This window comes from Lactuca sativa, chromosome 8 (genome assembly GCF_002870075.4).
Source record: "Lactuca sativa cultivar Salinas chromosome 8, Lsat_Salinas_v11, whole genome shotgun sequence".
Taxonomy (NCBI): Eukaryota; Viridiplantae; Streptophyta; class Magnoliopsida; order Asterales; family Asteraceae; genus Lactuca; species Lactuca sativa.
Window position 1 is genome coordinate 63,369,016 of NC_056630.2, and position 16,487 is coordinate 63,385,502.

General features: G+C 35.0%; 1 protein-coding gene across 1 annotated transcript; it reads left to right on the plus strand.

Annotated features, from left to right (window-relative positions):
• Positions 1–7,598: 7,598 nt before the first annotated feature.
• On the plus strand, positions 7,599–8,048 carry LOC111921171 (uncharacterized). The gene has a single exon (XM_023916741.1). The coding sequence runs from the start codon at positions 7,599–7,601 to the stop codon at positions 8,046–8,048; it is 450 nt and encodes a 149-aa protein (XP_023772509.1).
• Positions 8,049–16,487: the final 8,439 nt, after the last annotated feature.

Below are 16,487 nucleotides of genomic sequence, written 5' to 3' on the forward strand. Positions count from 1 at the left end.
GTTAGGTGGACCCATTAAACTCATCTCAAATTTAGTTTCCATCAACTTGCGAAACTCAGTTGTTAAGCTAGGAATCGTAGAGCCAAAGATGATGTCATGAACATAAATTTGGACGATCATTAGGTGGTCACCCTCTTTCTTGCGAAAGAAGGTTGGGTCAACCGAACCTTGTTTGAATTTTGACATTTTAAGAAAGCGAGTTAGAGTTTCATACCAGGCTCTAGGCGCTTGATTTAGGCCATAGACTGCTTTGTCCAAACTATAACAATGATTGGGAATTTCTCGTTCACAAAACCCGGTGGTTGCTCGACATATACAGTCTCTTCCAGTTCTCCATTCAGGAAAGCACACCTGACATCCATTTGAAACACCTCAAAACTCTTGTATCTACATATGCCAGAAAGATACGAACAGATTCTAACCTTGCAACTGGAGCGAAGGTTTCTTCATAGTCAATTCCTTCTTCCTGACAGTGTCCCTTGACTACTAGTCTTGCCTTATTTCTTATCACATTGCCTTCCTTGTCCACCTTAGTGCGAAACAGCCATTTTAAACCAACAACCGATGCATCTGGTGGAGTTGGTATTAATCTCCAGACCTTGTTTCTCTCAAACTCATTGAGTTCGTCTTGCATCGCTTGCACCCAATCAAAATGATCAAGAGTTGTGCTGACGGTTTTGGGTTCAACCTTTGAAACAAATGAGTTGAACATACAAAATTCCACCTTAGAGAATAATGCATTTTGCTTCGCTTTTAGTTGAGATCGTGTGAGGACACCTTCAGACGTTTCACATATGACTTGAGATTTTAGGTTATCTCTGGTCCATTTCATTAATGGAGGATAATTTGGATCATAAGAAGGATCCAGTTCAACATTTACTTCCTCAAATTCAGACTGTACATCCGAATCATCATTCGCTTCTTTATTCTCCCCCTCGAATGATGAAACTAATTCAACATTAGGTTCAACATTCTCCCCTCAACTGGATGTTCATGGGTAATGCTTGGAGATGGATTCTCCCCCTCAAAAGGTACATCGGGTTTAAAAGACGAAGATGACCCCTCCCCCTGTAATCGAGTGCTTGTGGTTTTGGTTGAACTTGGAGGTTCGTTTGAACTAGGAGATTCGCTGGAACTTGGAGGTTCGTTTGCCATATATTTCACAACATTGATGATGATTTTCTTGAACTCATCTTCTTTATTGTCAGCTTCTTTAGATTCACATGATATAGATTTTTTCTGGTTCATCAAAGAGAAGTAAAAACTCATCATAAAGAGTTGAAATCAGAACCGTTACTGGACTTGGATTTGGAAAATCTCCTCCGATAGGCTTTCGCTCTGCTGAGTTTTCTTCGAATAGTTATCATCAAAGCTGACATAGTATGTCTCCTCTATCTTCTTTGTTCGTTTATTGAGAGCCCTAAATGCCTTGGAATTTATCGAATACCCTAAGAATATACCTTCATCAACTTTTGCATCGAATTTTTTCTAGTATTCCTTGGAATTGAAGATGAAACACCTAGAACCAAATACGTGGAAAAATTTAACGTTAGGTTTGCGATTATTAAGGATTTCATATGGAGTAACAGAAAATCGCTTGTTCAGAAAGGATCTGTTTTGGGTAAAGCATGCAGTTGTAATAGCATCAACCTAGAAGTACAGAGGGAGCGAAGCAAAAGTGAGAATTGTTCGCCCAGCTTCACACAAAGAACGGTTTCGTCTTTCAACTATGCCATTCTGTTGTGCAGTAAGGAGCAGAAAAATTGTGTGTGACTCCTTTACTGGCCAGAAACTCTTCAAGGTCTTAATTTTTGAATTCGAGTCCATTATCGCTGCGAATATTGCGAACTAGCTTTCGCAGTTGAAGCTCAACTTTCTTTAGAAAACTTTTGAGTGTAGGATTTGCTTCATATTTGTGTTTAAGAAAGAACACCCAAGTGAAATGTGAAAAATCATCAACTATAATGAGAATATACTTACTACCACCGACACTTTCTATTGCAGAAGGTCCACAAAGCCACAAAGGTCTATGTGTAGAAGTTCTAAGGATTCCAAAATTTTCATGTTTACGCGAGTGGGATGGATTTTCCTACTTTGCTTCCCTATTTCGCATGGCGCGCACAAGTGATCCTTATCGAACTTTAATAAAGGAAGCCCTCACACATGATCTCCAAGCACGAGCTTGTTGATATCCTTGAAATTTAGGTGCGAAAGTCGTCTGTGCCATAGCCAGCCATCATTCGAGTGAGCTTTCGTTAGTAGGCAGATAACAGGTTTTCCTCTTATCGGGTTCAAAATTGGAGGATACATTTCACCTTTCCTTGGAGACTTTAAAAGAACAACTTTCGTTTCCTTCTCTATAATCTCAGAACCTTCGTTGTCAAAGCTTACTTTCATCCTTGTTCCCACAACCAATTGAGAAGCACTAATCAGGTTGTGTTGTAGTCCTTCCACATAAGCCACCTTTCGTATAGAAAAATCTCCATTTGATATCATCCCATAGCCTTTTATCATTCCAAACGAGTTGTTACCATACTTTATACTTCTCCCATCTTTCAGAGCACGAAACTCCCTTAGCTCTTCCTTTCTTCCTGTCATGTAACGTGAGCAACCACTATCAATATACCATTTGTTGTCGAACTGATCGTCATGTATAAAAAGAAAAAGTTAAGCAGATTTAGGAACCCAAAGATGCTTGGGTCCTGGTGATCCTTTTATAGAAAGTGGAAAAGTAATGGAGCAATCAACCATATAATTTCGTTTAATCAAGGCGGTTTTGTCCTTTTTCTTTATTGAGAAAACATTGATTTTGTTAATTTTGAGTTTCATCTCTTTTAAATCAGATTGTTTTCTTTTATCTTTGATTTGATTTTTGACAAAATCTTTGTTATCTTTCCTAGGGTTAGTTGTCGACCTCTTAGCTGGAACTTCAAAATCTGGGAACAACTTTTCCTTCCCTTTAACATATTTGACAGATGCTTTCATTGGTTGAGAATGATGAGTATTGGTTTTCTCAATGAACTTCTTAGAAGATGATGATTTGAGAGTGGAATTTCCCTTTTGATTTTGAGAACCACACGAATGGCAGTGAGAACACTGTTTGGGATTCGCTTGTGAAGTTGCTTTCTCTTTTTGATTGGAAGCTTTTACCTTGCGAACGTAGTTAGAGTTTTGGCATTGCCAAAACTGCTTCCTTTCGTTGAGATTCTTTTGATATCCCTGATTCCTCTAACGTTTTTGCTCAGCAAGTTGTTTTGAAGATTTGTGAATGTTTGCCTTTCGCTTCGATTCACTTGCATGAAATTCACTCCTTCCAGAATGAGTTTCGCTTAGACATTCCTTAGTACCACTTGGACTGCCTTTTTCAAAACTTGAAGGCTTATTTATTGGCTCTGCAACATAACGTCCTTTAACTATCCATGAGGTTCTTTCAGAAAGACCCTTTGTTTCGTCTGCATTATCAATTGGTGCCGACCAGAAGAATTCGTCATAACCATCTTTATTGTCTTCACTAATGATGGACGTTAGTTCGATGGTATGTTTTTTGTCTAGTCCTCCAGTGGCAAAGACTTGATTTGGTACTGTTTGGACTTTTGGAAAAATGGTTGCTTTCACTTTTAGTGTTTTTGGTTTATTTTGAGAAATTCGAGCGAATTCAACTGAATTTTCAGAGATAAGGACTTTTGCAGGTTTAGGTTTGTTTTTCAGAAACTTAGAGTAGTCAACCTCATCCTCTATAGATATTTCGCTCATATCACCGTCCTCGTCAAATTCAAATGTATTTTCAATATTGATTTTATTTTCTGAACTTTACATGGAATTTAACGAGTCAAATTTCTATACAGTTTCGGTCTTGATTTTCTACCTGTCATTTTCATCGAGAAAGTTTTTCAACATGTCCTTATGGTCTTTGAACTTAATAAAGGATTCAATTTTGTCCAGTCCAATTCTGTAAGCTTCAGAGGTTTCGTCTAAAGAGACGATAGTTTCACATTTGTAACAATCAACATAAATCTTGTCTTCCTTGAATTCAAGGAAAGGCAAGATTATTTTGCGGATCTTTTTACCTATTTCACAATCTAAATGCAACTGAGTAATATTTGTGTAAAGACGTTTAACAATCAAACAAAAAATGTTTCATCTCTAGACCTAGACAACTCTGACTCTATCTTCTAAATCCACATCCTTCGCTCCTCACTCCTGGATGATGTCCTGCTGATTTCATCGGTTAGGTTCGCATTCACCAGAAGAGTTTGTTTAAGACTATTACTTATACTTGAAAAGGTGAATTTTAGATCGTTTAATTCAGTTTCATAGTTAGATACAGGTATGTTAAGAGATTCAAGAATGGTGTGTACCTTTTTGATCAATTGATCACACTCATTGATTTGCTCGCTAACAGGTTTTACAGCGAAACACTTGTCATCCCCATTTCCCTTTGCATTCCTATATCCACTTCTAGTTGACCCACCATTGGTCACCATCAAACATCTACCAGTAAACTTATAGTTTTATTCTTTCGCAACAAAAGCCCTGCCATGTGTGGGCTTGCGAACTTCCTCATCTTCAGATTCAGTTGACCAAATCTCCACTCCTCCAAAATCATCCTCAGCTGTATTTTCCTGCACAATTAATGGATTCATAGAGCTATCAGTGGTTTTCTTCTTTTTGATCTCCTCCAGCTTACGCAAGTAGTAAGCCTCATCATCCTCTCCTTCTTTCTTCTCATTAAGCCTCCTTAGCATGCACTCATTCGCCAAATGATTATTCTCTTCCTTCACTTTCTTTGCACTGTAGCTTCCCTTCCAGTTTCGGTACTTGGTTGATGGAAACTTCTTCTTGGCAAAACCGCTTGGGATTCGTGATCATCAATGCATAATCTTCGCTTGAAAGATCACAATCAGAGAGTTCCACTTTAGATTATTCCTCTGCAACATGTTGGCCTTTCGCCATGAGAGCTAAGGAGCCCATATTGGACACTACTTTTGTTTCTTTCGTCACTTCGCTTTCATGTGACTTAAGAATGCCAACAAGTTTGGCCAATGTAGAACTCTTGAACTGTTCATGTGCTTTAATAGTTGAGACTACTGCCATCCATTCAGGCCTAAGACCACTCATGAATGTGACCTTCTGCTCGATCAGTTTTCGTTCTATTACATGCTTAATCATCCTACTAAGAAGATGATTGTATCTGTTGAAAGTCTAGCTGAGATTCTCTTCTTGCTTTTGTTTGAAGACACCAAACTCCAAAAGCAGGAGTGTTTGGGTGGAATGCTCGAGATCATCATCTGTGGAATAAAGCTCTTTAAGCCTGTCCCAAATCTCTTTCGCACTTTCATAGGAGCTCACCAAGCGGAATGTATCAGACTGAAGAGCGAACCTTATAACACTCATTGCTTTAATGTTACTGGTAAGTTTGTCTCTCTCATCCTTAGGAACTTCCTTCATATCAATAAGCAATTGATTGTATTCCTTCTGAGTTTTAATGACTCTTTTGGTTTCAGAGTGAACAAAAGAACCCAAAGTAATAGCTTCCTAGATCAAATACCCGTTGTCTTCTAAGCCAAGAACATAGTCTTCAAAATGAAGAGCCCATACTTCGTACTCGCGAGGATATAGAATTGGAATTCTTGTGGTTGAACCTATGTTGTTTGAGATGTTGATTAGATTGGATGAAAAATCTTTGTGCGACATTATGACTTTTTTTTCTGTACCTGTTAAGAATCAGACTTATAGGATTGTATTAGGGTAATATCGAGATCATGGAGTTACGTCAACAAAGTAATGACGGCTCCGATAGATTTGATAATAGCGGAAACGCTAAAGATTTCTTCAAATAGAAGAGGTGTGTATGATTTACACAACCTCCTGCTCTAATACCAATTGTTAGGATTTAAATCCTTTTAGATAGATTGATTCTAGTAAGTAAAGTAAAAGCACGATATAAAAACAAGAACACAAGATGGATCAATGATATTGAATGATTAAAACCACAATGGATGCATGCATGCACTATTTGGATTGGAAGAACTCTATTAAGAATTGCTACTGTAGAGGCGTGCTAGGGTAACAATGAAAAGATCAATTCAACGTTAACCGCTATGGATGCATGCATGCACTATTTATACTATAACCCTAATAATAAATACGGCTGGACAGGCCCAAACCGTGAACATAATGGACATAAACAAAACAACCAAATGACGCAATCTAATAAACCCAACAGTTTTAATATAAATAAAATACATTTCTTTGGAAATTCATTAATAATATCATTATCATGTTTTCTGGGAACAAATTTTGCAGTATAATTTTTCAAAAGGATACTCTGATTTTTAAATAAGTATAAACAAATCGGTCTTTTCTGGATGTGAAATTTAGGGATATCACAGTTGGTATCAGAGGATTAGTTTAAGCGAACTAGGAATATTTGAGGATTTTTATACTTAAACTTAGGAGGCTAAGCGATGATTGTAATATGAGCGACTGATATACTGTGGAAGTATGCCTGAATAGACACGAGCACTAGCTTATTTTAGGAAAGATGCCTAAATTGCTTTTATATGCTAAATGATTTATGTTATAGTTATAAAGATGCCTTATATGCTTTATGATGCTATTAGTTGATCGGATTTATGGTCTATTGCTGACCGGATCTGGAAATTTTATGTGTTTAGATTTCTAAACATTTAATTATGGTATAAGAACTGACATGTAACTTTTCAGAGTGGTAAGAAGATTTAGACGTCTATCGTAAATAAATATTTCCCTATCTTAATTCTCGTCACTATACATTGGACATATTCTTTGGTGTATAGATTGACATGGTGAGAAACCGAAGCAGATTAGGAAATGCAAACGGGAACCAACACCCTGGGCCACGAGAAATTGAGCGTGTACCAGAGGTAGCAGTTGCACCCGAACCTATCACGTTGACAATGATACAAACAATGTTAGATCGTCAGATGGAAGAGACAAGGCTTCTACTTTAACATAATAGGGATGAACCTACTATGCTTGTTGCACAGCCCAAAGTGAATGAAGAACTATCAGAGGAGGGAAATTACAGTCATATTGTGAGTCAAGTTGAACCCCGTGTGGTAAGGAGGAACGACCTAGACAAAACGATTGACATGGATGGGCATATGTATACGAATTTATTGGGTTCCAAGCCACCAAGTCTTTCTGGAAGCCCAAAGCTTGTGGAGATTATGGACTGGATCTCTGAGATGGAGATGGTATCTGAAAGCCGCAACTGTAGCAATAAGCAGAAAACCTTCTTTTCATTCAGATAACTAAAGACTGAGGTTTTAAGTTGGTGGAAGTTGTTGGCAGATACAATGCTACAAGGAGAATCCATGAGGATGTCTTGGGAAGCATTCCTAGAGCAGTTGAAAATGTAGTACTACTCGAAAGTAGATCTGATAGACCTAAACAACGAGTTTTAGAACCTAAAGAAGGTGAATATGAGTATTGATGAGTACGCCACCGCATTCACCAAGGAGATGAAGCTATTCCCCTACTTGGTGCCTATTGAAATCTAAAAGATAGATAGGTTTGCTAATGGATTGCCAACAGACTTTGGTGCAACGGTAAAAATGGCAACTACTTTGAAGACAGCCGGTAGAGTAGCCAAGAATGTGGAGACCCAACTTAAGGAAAAGGGTATGGAGAAAGATAATGCAGTAGAAAAGAGGAAGCTTGAGGGATCCTCAAGATCTGATAAGAAAGGAAGATTCACGAAGTCCAACCTGGACGACCAAAAGTATGGGGGTAGTGGTGGAGCCAAGTGGAGTGAGAAGTGTAAAAAGAAACATTATGGGAGATGCGATAGAGAAGTGACTTGTTATAAATGTGGGAGGATCGGTCACTATTGCAAGGATTGTATGTTTAATGATAAGGTATGCTACAGATGTGGAGATAAGGCGCATATGTCAAAAGATTTCCTAAAGAAAAATGAAGCAACAAGACCGAATGCGCCACCGAAGCCAAAGGCAAGAGCATTTCAGATGATCCTTGATGAAGCAGGTGACAAAGCAAAGGATTAGGAGTAAGGATCTATAATGTAGCCATATAAATAATATCATGTGGTGTAGCCTAACATAGGAGGCATAATATAGGGTGAACTTGAATATTTATGTAATCGTTTCAAGAAATAATATAAACCTTAGTTATGTTGTCTGATGTGTTAACTGACTATGTGAAATTCTTGTATGGTGACTTGGAAAACTAAGAGGCAATTCTTGGGACGAGTATGAGTAGGTGTGAAAGGAGGTAGACGCCTATACTACCGGAAGCACGTGACTTACATTTGTATGAGGGAACGTCACAAGGTTACCAAGGTGCTAGTAATTGATTCCGCTTTGTTAATGTATGTTGTTACCATCGTTTCGGTAATTACCAAGAAGAGGTTTGATATTCCGACCCTAGTGGTCATATCAAATCGAGTCCAAATAAGACAAGAATGTCTCACGGTTCAGAGAACCAAGTTCGATGTAGCATCTAACTTAATCCAGAAGATTTTAGAAAATGATAATCGAAGCGATCAATAGAAGTATCGCGATCACCGTTACAGTAAGAAGCTTTTAGCTAGAAGTGCTACATGCTAGAATGTGATTATATCACATTAGAACATGACGGAAGGTATATTCCATTATGGAATCTAACTCAAAAAGATCTGAGTCTAAGCGTTGCATCATACGATGAGAGGTCAATAGAACATAACCCATTGGTCTATTTCGATAATCAAAATAAAGAACTTATCTTAAGTTAAGTATGTTTAAGAAGGATCAAGAGTCTCCAATAAGGATCGAATTTGTAAATCGAAGGTTATGATTAAACGTCCAACATAAGATAAAGAGTGGGTGCAAGATTGCGCACCGTCAGTAGTCAAGAAGTCCAAGAGTTAGATACTTATTTGAAACGACATAAGAGTTATGGTTATTACCTAGGATGAAAAGATAATGTATGGAGTCATTATACAAGCCTTGTTTTGTTGATGATTCCGGGACGTAATCATCCTAAGGGAGAGATAATTCTACCACCCGCAGATTCGGACTAGTTAATTTAGAGGTAATAAGTGTTAAAAATGAATTTTTGATATAAGATTATTTAGATAAATAATCTTAACAAAAATTATAGTATATGTCACCAGGATTCCATACATATAAAGAACGCTGAAATCCGACTTATAACGAAGAAGTTATGACCCGTCAAAGTTTCGTGATTAAACCGGCATGACTTCGTGTATCGTAAAAAGTAAATTTTTAATAAAATACTTTTTAGCCTTAGTAATATAAATAAAAATCATAAAAAAAGTTACACTGAGAGCGTGCATACAGAGAACGTCCAAATGCGACTTCGTTAGAGGAAGTTATGATTTTTCTAAGATTCAGCATAGCAGTATATAACCTAGAAGTCGAATTTTAGATTGGTTGATTTTTAGCCAAGATGGTATAAACGAGAATCAAAAATATCATTAATACGAGTTCAACGATAAAGACATTCGAAAACGGAGTCCGTATGTAGAAGTTATGAATTTTACATGGTCATTAACAATGTAATCTTCTCAGACTGTTAAATTTAAGATCGACCGAGAATTAGCCAATGGAGTCAAAAGCAAGTTGTATTACTCGTAAATACCTACGCATGGATATAAATAACGTAAAAAATGAAGCTTGTATGCGAAAGTTGTGAATTTTTGAAGATTTGTGTTTTAACTACATCCGGTGCCACATGTCAGCACCAGGCGATGCCTTGGTGCCTATGCAAGCTCACGACATGAGAGGCCCCTGGACAACATATAAATAAAGTTAAATTTTACTCATTTCATCACACATTTCCATTCCATTCTCTCCCAAACCCCCTAAGGTCCTTAGGCATTTTCTCTAGCACTTCCTAGGTGTTAGCAGCAAAGCTCCAGAGCGCTAGAAATCCCCGAGAAATAGAGATTTCAGTTTAGAAGTTCTGCCCGCACAGAGTCTGGTTTCTCGCTAAACCACATGTAAGTTGAGTTATTCTTGTCGTACTTTAAGTATAACTTATGTTTAAGTTCATTATCATTATTATGAACCTGTAAACAAAATTTATCAGTGATTCCAAGTCATTATACTGATTGATCTACTTACGGGGATGATGTCTAGGTTGGATTGAGTGAGGTGTTTAAAATAGGATTTCCAAACAGTATACTTTGTATAACAAACAAACCCTACCTCTGATATGATCCTACCTGGTTGTTCCTTACTTGATAGATCTTGAAGTAGACTTTAAATTAATGATGAATCTAGACTAATAATTAGCCACAATAAATATTAGACTAAAACTTAGTGATAATGACACTAGGTTTTGTAAACGGAAAAGACAATTGCTAGAAGCGAAACACCGTCCGAATTTCGAATCGTTACTTTAACAAGTGAGTGCATAGTTAGTTTCATCTTACACATAGATATGAAGTATTTAATATGAATACATGTTATATGTGCTTATTATATATGTTCCTAATATCTATTCTAGATGAACGATTTATACATGTTTTACCTGATTTAAACTTTATATATATTTTTATACCTATAAATATATTGGGTAAAGATAGGTAGATGAAAGATGAGTTTGATAATGAGAGATGAAAGAAGAAATAGATGATGGGAGATGAAATATGAAATAGATGATGAGAGCCCTCGACTTTAAAGATGACGTAATCTATTAGAGTATAGATGACAACCACAGACTATTGTAGATAGTCTAGTGGAACACTAGCAGGCTCGCAACCTGTAGGTGTTTTTGAACTAAGTGTTCACCAGATGTACTCTAAAAACACATTGGCATGTATTGTGGGTGGACTCCCTAAAATTGTATTGTCAATAAAGGAGATAAACCATGGAAACTAATGACTTAGTGCCTTATAGATGAACGTTGGAAGCTATGGACTTAGTGCCTATTAGATAAACACCGACATCGATGGACTTAGTGCCTAATAGATAACACAGGCAACTATGGACTTAGTGCATATTAGATAAACCCTGGCAGCGATGGACTTCGTACCTATTCCTTAGGATAAATCCATAGGAATAAATATTGAAGAATAGCTACTAACAAGTACCGTGGAGGAATCCCTGAACAAGTATTGTCAGCATAGATGATCCTTAGGGTAGATCCTTAAGAATAAAGAAGATAATGGGGATGAGAAATTGGTTTAGTTGTTTGATGATTAAACATAATAATTATATTATTGTGGGTTGAAAACCTTATGTACTCACTAGGTTTCCTAAGCCGACCCACTCAATTTATTGTATCACAGGTAGCGATATTAAAGATACATTTTGCTGAAAGATTCAAGGAGTATTAGACCACTAGTTTAATTACTGTAAGGCTTATAATATTTCGTTATGCTTATGTTTCTGTATTGATGATGACATCCTAATGTTTTAATATAAATAAAATACATTTCTTCGGAAATTCTTTGATAATATCATTATCATGTTTTCTAGGAAAAAATCCGCAATATTATTCTTTAAATGGATACTCTGATTTTTAAATAAGCATAAAAAAATCGGTTTTTTCTGGCCGTTAAATTTGGGGATGTCACAATTATTCACTACAATAAAGCGAAAAATGGCTAAAACTATTAATAAGTGTGACCATATGTTTTTTTTTAAGTCAAGTAAATGTGTATTTTGTGTGACTATGTCCATCCATTGGCCACATGAATATAGAAGATATCTAGCCTTTGCAATGATTTATTCACAAACCGATTGTTTTTTTTTTTTTTTTTGGGGGGGGGGGGGGGGGGGGGATTTAGTCACACACAATTAAGCAAAAAGTGGCCAAAAGTATTAAAAGTGTGACCATATGATTTATAAAGTCAAGTAAAAGTGTATTTTGTGTGGTTATTGTTCATCCATTGCCACATAGGGTTTATGTTTGTGTGGTTATTGGTCGTATTTAGTCACATAATGATTGTTTTTTTTGGGGGATTTCGTCACATACAATTAAACAAAAATTGACCAAAAGTGTTAATAAGTGTGACCATATGTTTTTTAAAATTGTGCGCGATTTTATGTTCGGATGAAAAAATTATGTGCGATTTTAAGTCCGGTTGAAAAAATTATGACCAAAACAAGTTTTTCCATTGTGACATGAGATCAGAACACCGTACACAACCCTAGTCAATTGACACGGCCAGTGTCAATCCACTAAGTAAAAAATGGCCAAAATTTATCTTTTAGACATCTTATGTTGGTCCCAATGCATCCAAACATCCTATAACTTATCCAAATGACTTAAATACATACTAAAAACACATTAATTAACATAAGAATTTTCCAAATGGAATAAACATAATTTTTCAAATGGAAGACAAATGGGGATATAAAGCTCCAATTGCACCAATTCACTATAGTGAATGATAAATTGCAACCAATAAGACTGAACATTATTTCTACAACTTAAAACATAGGAATTAAGAGGTCATGAAGATTATCAACTCATTAATTGCGTTTAAGTCTTCGTATGAACTTCAATGAAGCTCAACATCTCATAAAAGCTAAACAAATACCAAATTGAAACATGAATAACAATATGATTAGATTTTGGAATAGAAGACATCATCTATAAATGAAGATAACTTCCTAACATCAAATGTAGCTTAAATTACTTCTATGAACCTAAGACTTCATCAAAACGTCATAATAATCAAAACGAGATATGAATTAACAATTGAACCAATGAATTGAAGCTAAATACACAACCTAATCATGAAATCAAGCTCATATCATTGCTTTGCGACCTTAAGTTTGGATCTAGGATACCTAAGGTTTGAAAATACACAAATCATCACCATCGAAGCTAGATTTTTTAATCAAACACCAAGAATTCTCACCATAAGACAATAAGTAACAAATGGATTATTGAATTAAAGTCACGACAATCATTGAGCATCAAAATCAAGCTTAAACTAGATTCTAATTTCACTTTCTAGGGTTTGACAAACCCATCAAAACAACATTTAATCCCACCAATCTCACATCTATTTACTAGAAGGAGCATAGGTAAGGATCAAGAGATGAACCCAACAATATTCTCACAAGAATGAAGCAATTCAAGTACAAATTCAGACTGTCGGTAAAGAGGGTACCTGACTTTTTCTTGGCCGGAATGAATGAGGACACTTGTCGGCTGCTTATGGAGAATGTGGGGGAGAAATTAAGCTCAATGTTTTTGTTGTTGGCTAGGGTTTTAAGTACGAAAATTAATTTGCCTAAATTTAAAAGGATTAATGATTTAGTTATTAACTACCAAAATTAATTATTAGATAAAATTACCATTTAATCCTTATTTAGGTTTTTGAAATGATTGGTCTATATTGATTCCTACATCCACACAATAGATATTTAGAATACATGAACCTCTCTCTCTCTCTCTCTCTCTCTCTATATATATATATATATATATATATATATATATATATATATATATATATATATATATATATATATATATATATATCAGTCTTGTAAATATAGGATTAGGCGGCGCCTAGGCGCTAGGCGGTCTGCAACTGATTACGATTAGGGTGCTTGGCGGAAATTGGTCAATATCGGTAAAACTCAGGCTAGGCGGTCCTTGGTGGGAAAATTTTAAAATTCAAAATTTCAAATATTACACCAAAATTTTCAAAACTTCAAAATATTAAATTTTTAAATATTTAAAATTTCAAATATTATACCAAATATTCCAAAATTTCAAAATTTAAAATTTTTAAATTTTCAAATACTATTTTTTCTTAGGATATATTAAGTTTTAAAATAGTTTTATTAGTAATTTATGGTCCCCGATTATTCCTCCGATTAATCCCCGTCAAACCGATTAATCGCTCGACCCTAATCGACTGCCGAACGATTTTTACAACCTTGATATATATATATATATATATATATATATATATATATATATATATATATATATATGTCATAATCATCATCATCATATCATACTATATTATAAAGGAAACATTTTTACGTTCACCACAATCATTTGAAACTCCCATGCATTTTTTGTTTCACCACATTCATTTGAAACTGCCATGACTTTTCAATTTCTTTCTAATAATAATTATAAGTTGGTTAATAAGGTTAAATAAATATCAAATCTAAAGTGTAATCATATATAAACAAAATTTCTTTACTTCTACTTATTAAGTGATGTTTTTTTTTAACTTTTAACATATTATACTTAATTTATTAGTTTTAATATATTGTTGGATGTAAACCATTATCATTTTAAAGATACAAATTTGGAACAATTTGTATAAAATACATAAATTATTAATTTAAATATAACATTACAGGATCAACTTAAATATTTAATTTTAGTTAATTTAGACAACCCAAAAAATATTTTGTAAATAGTTAAAAGTGATTAACTGTAGTGTCTTTCTAATAATGATTATAAGTTGGTTAATAATGTTAAATAAATATCAAACCTAAATTGTAATCATAAATATACTAAATTTCAATTTTAAAATAATATTTTTACTTCTACTTATAAAGTTATGTTTTTAACTTTTAACCTATTATACTTAATTTATTAGATTTAATATGTTGTTGTATGTAAACCATTATTAGTTTAAAGTTAAAACTTTGGAACAGTTTGGACAAAATACTTAAATTGTTATTTTAAATATAACATGACAATGTCAACTTAAATATAAATTTTTGTTCCACTTAAAAACCAAAGAATATTTTTTAAATAGTTAAAAGTGATAAATTTTAGTCATAAATGCAAAAACTAAATTGTAATCACAATTTAACTAAAATATTTCCTAAATATGTTTTTATAATCGTTAAAAGTTTTCAAATAAGTAGCTTAAAATAACTTATAGTAACAATACTTAAAATAACTCTATATAAATGATTATATTGTTACCTTTAAAATCAAAAAACAATATTTGATGTTTTAAATAATTATAATGATAGAAATTAAAACATCAAGAAAATAAATTTTAAAAAATTAATTAACAATAACAACAACTATAAATAACATTAAACCATATATTATATTTAATTTTATTCATGTGTAACTCGCAGGTAGAGGTCATTTAAACGATTGAGATTATGCAATTATAATAAATGTATATATTATCATATAATTCAAAATAATCAATGTATTATATATCAATTTAGTATACGAATTACTATATCAAATTTAACAACAACGTTATTGCTATATTATAAAAAACATAGATTTGTAAAGACTTCAACTATATAGGTGTTTCTGCGCAACGTGCGGACATGAGGCTCCCGAGAAAGCTATTTCATCCTTCCGGACAGTTAAGGGAAATTCCTACGCCCCTCATCGGTCTGAATCCCCACCCCGCATAACACTTACTATATTTTTCAAGAAAAACTGAAAAAACGCTTCACTTGCTGACCTTATTCTCGAGTCGGAAGGGTTCTCGCTACTAAATCAATTTCTTCAGTTGAAGTAGCTCTTTCCTGAGATGTCTTTCAAGCTGAAGAAGTAAGGGCTTCTTCAGCATAAGCAGGTTTAGGACCAAGGGCAGGGTCTAAGGCAGTATCGATCGAAGGTGCCCCTAGGGATATGGTTATTTCTTCTTGTTCAGTTTCTCCAATATCCGTTGTTTTAGGACTTGAACTAAATAGGGAAGTTTCCTTCTTTTCCGTTGAGGCTCATTCCGGAGCATCCCGTGCATCTCTGTCATGCCCTCCAACCTCTTCTTTCTTGGTATATGTTGTCTTTCCTCAAGGTTAAACCCAAAGGTATCTAAGGGAATCAAACCCAACTTTTCAGGTAGCTGCTTCAGTTACATGCATCTCACCCCCACACTCGTTCGTTCCCCACGCTCGGTTGGTTGGCTTTTCAGGCTGAAGGAAGAATCCTAGGGTGGAACCAGAAATCAACGGATATAATCGATTCAACAGGGACTGAAGCTGACAAGCGATAACCAAGTTAGGTGTAGGAAGGAAAATAAGCATCCAAATCCCCCTTTTTATTCCTTAGCTTAGTCTGCTATTAATACTTCTCGCCAAGTCTAATAAAATACAGACTCTCTATGACTCAAAACCCCCAACCTACTAGGGATGAAATTTAGAACCGGAAAACCTGACCAGAACCAGAGTCGGACCGGAACCGGAACCGGAACCGTTAGAACCAGAATATATAGAACCAGTTCCGGTTCCGGGTTTAAAAATTGGCTTTATCCAGGTTCCGGCTAATCCGGGTTTGGGTCCATCGGGTCCGAGTAAACCGGGTCTAAAAAACGGAACCGGTGTTTGGAATCGGAACCACTTTTAGGGCCGGAACCGGTTTTTGTGAAACGTTTAAAAGATGCATATCTCATTTTTTTCAACTCCGATCGACATGCGAATTTTTCCAACATATAGTTTAGAGTTTGTACATGATTTTAGACTATAAATTTGTCATTTTTAGTTATATATTCATTGACTTACAGTCCCTCAAAGTTGAGATAT

What these genes read in the sequence shown, in the direction of transcription:
- LOC111921171 (XM_023916741.1), top strand. Translation starts at nt 7,599, where the DNA reads ATGGCAACTACTTTGAAGACAGCCGGTAGAGTAGCCAAGAATGTGGAG.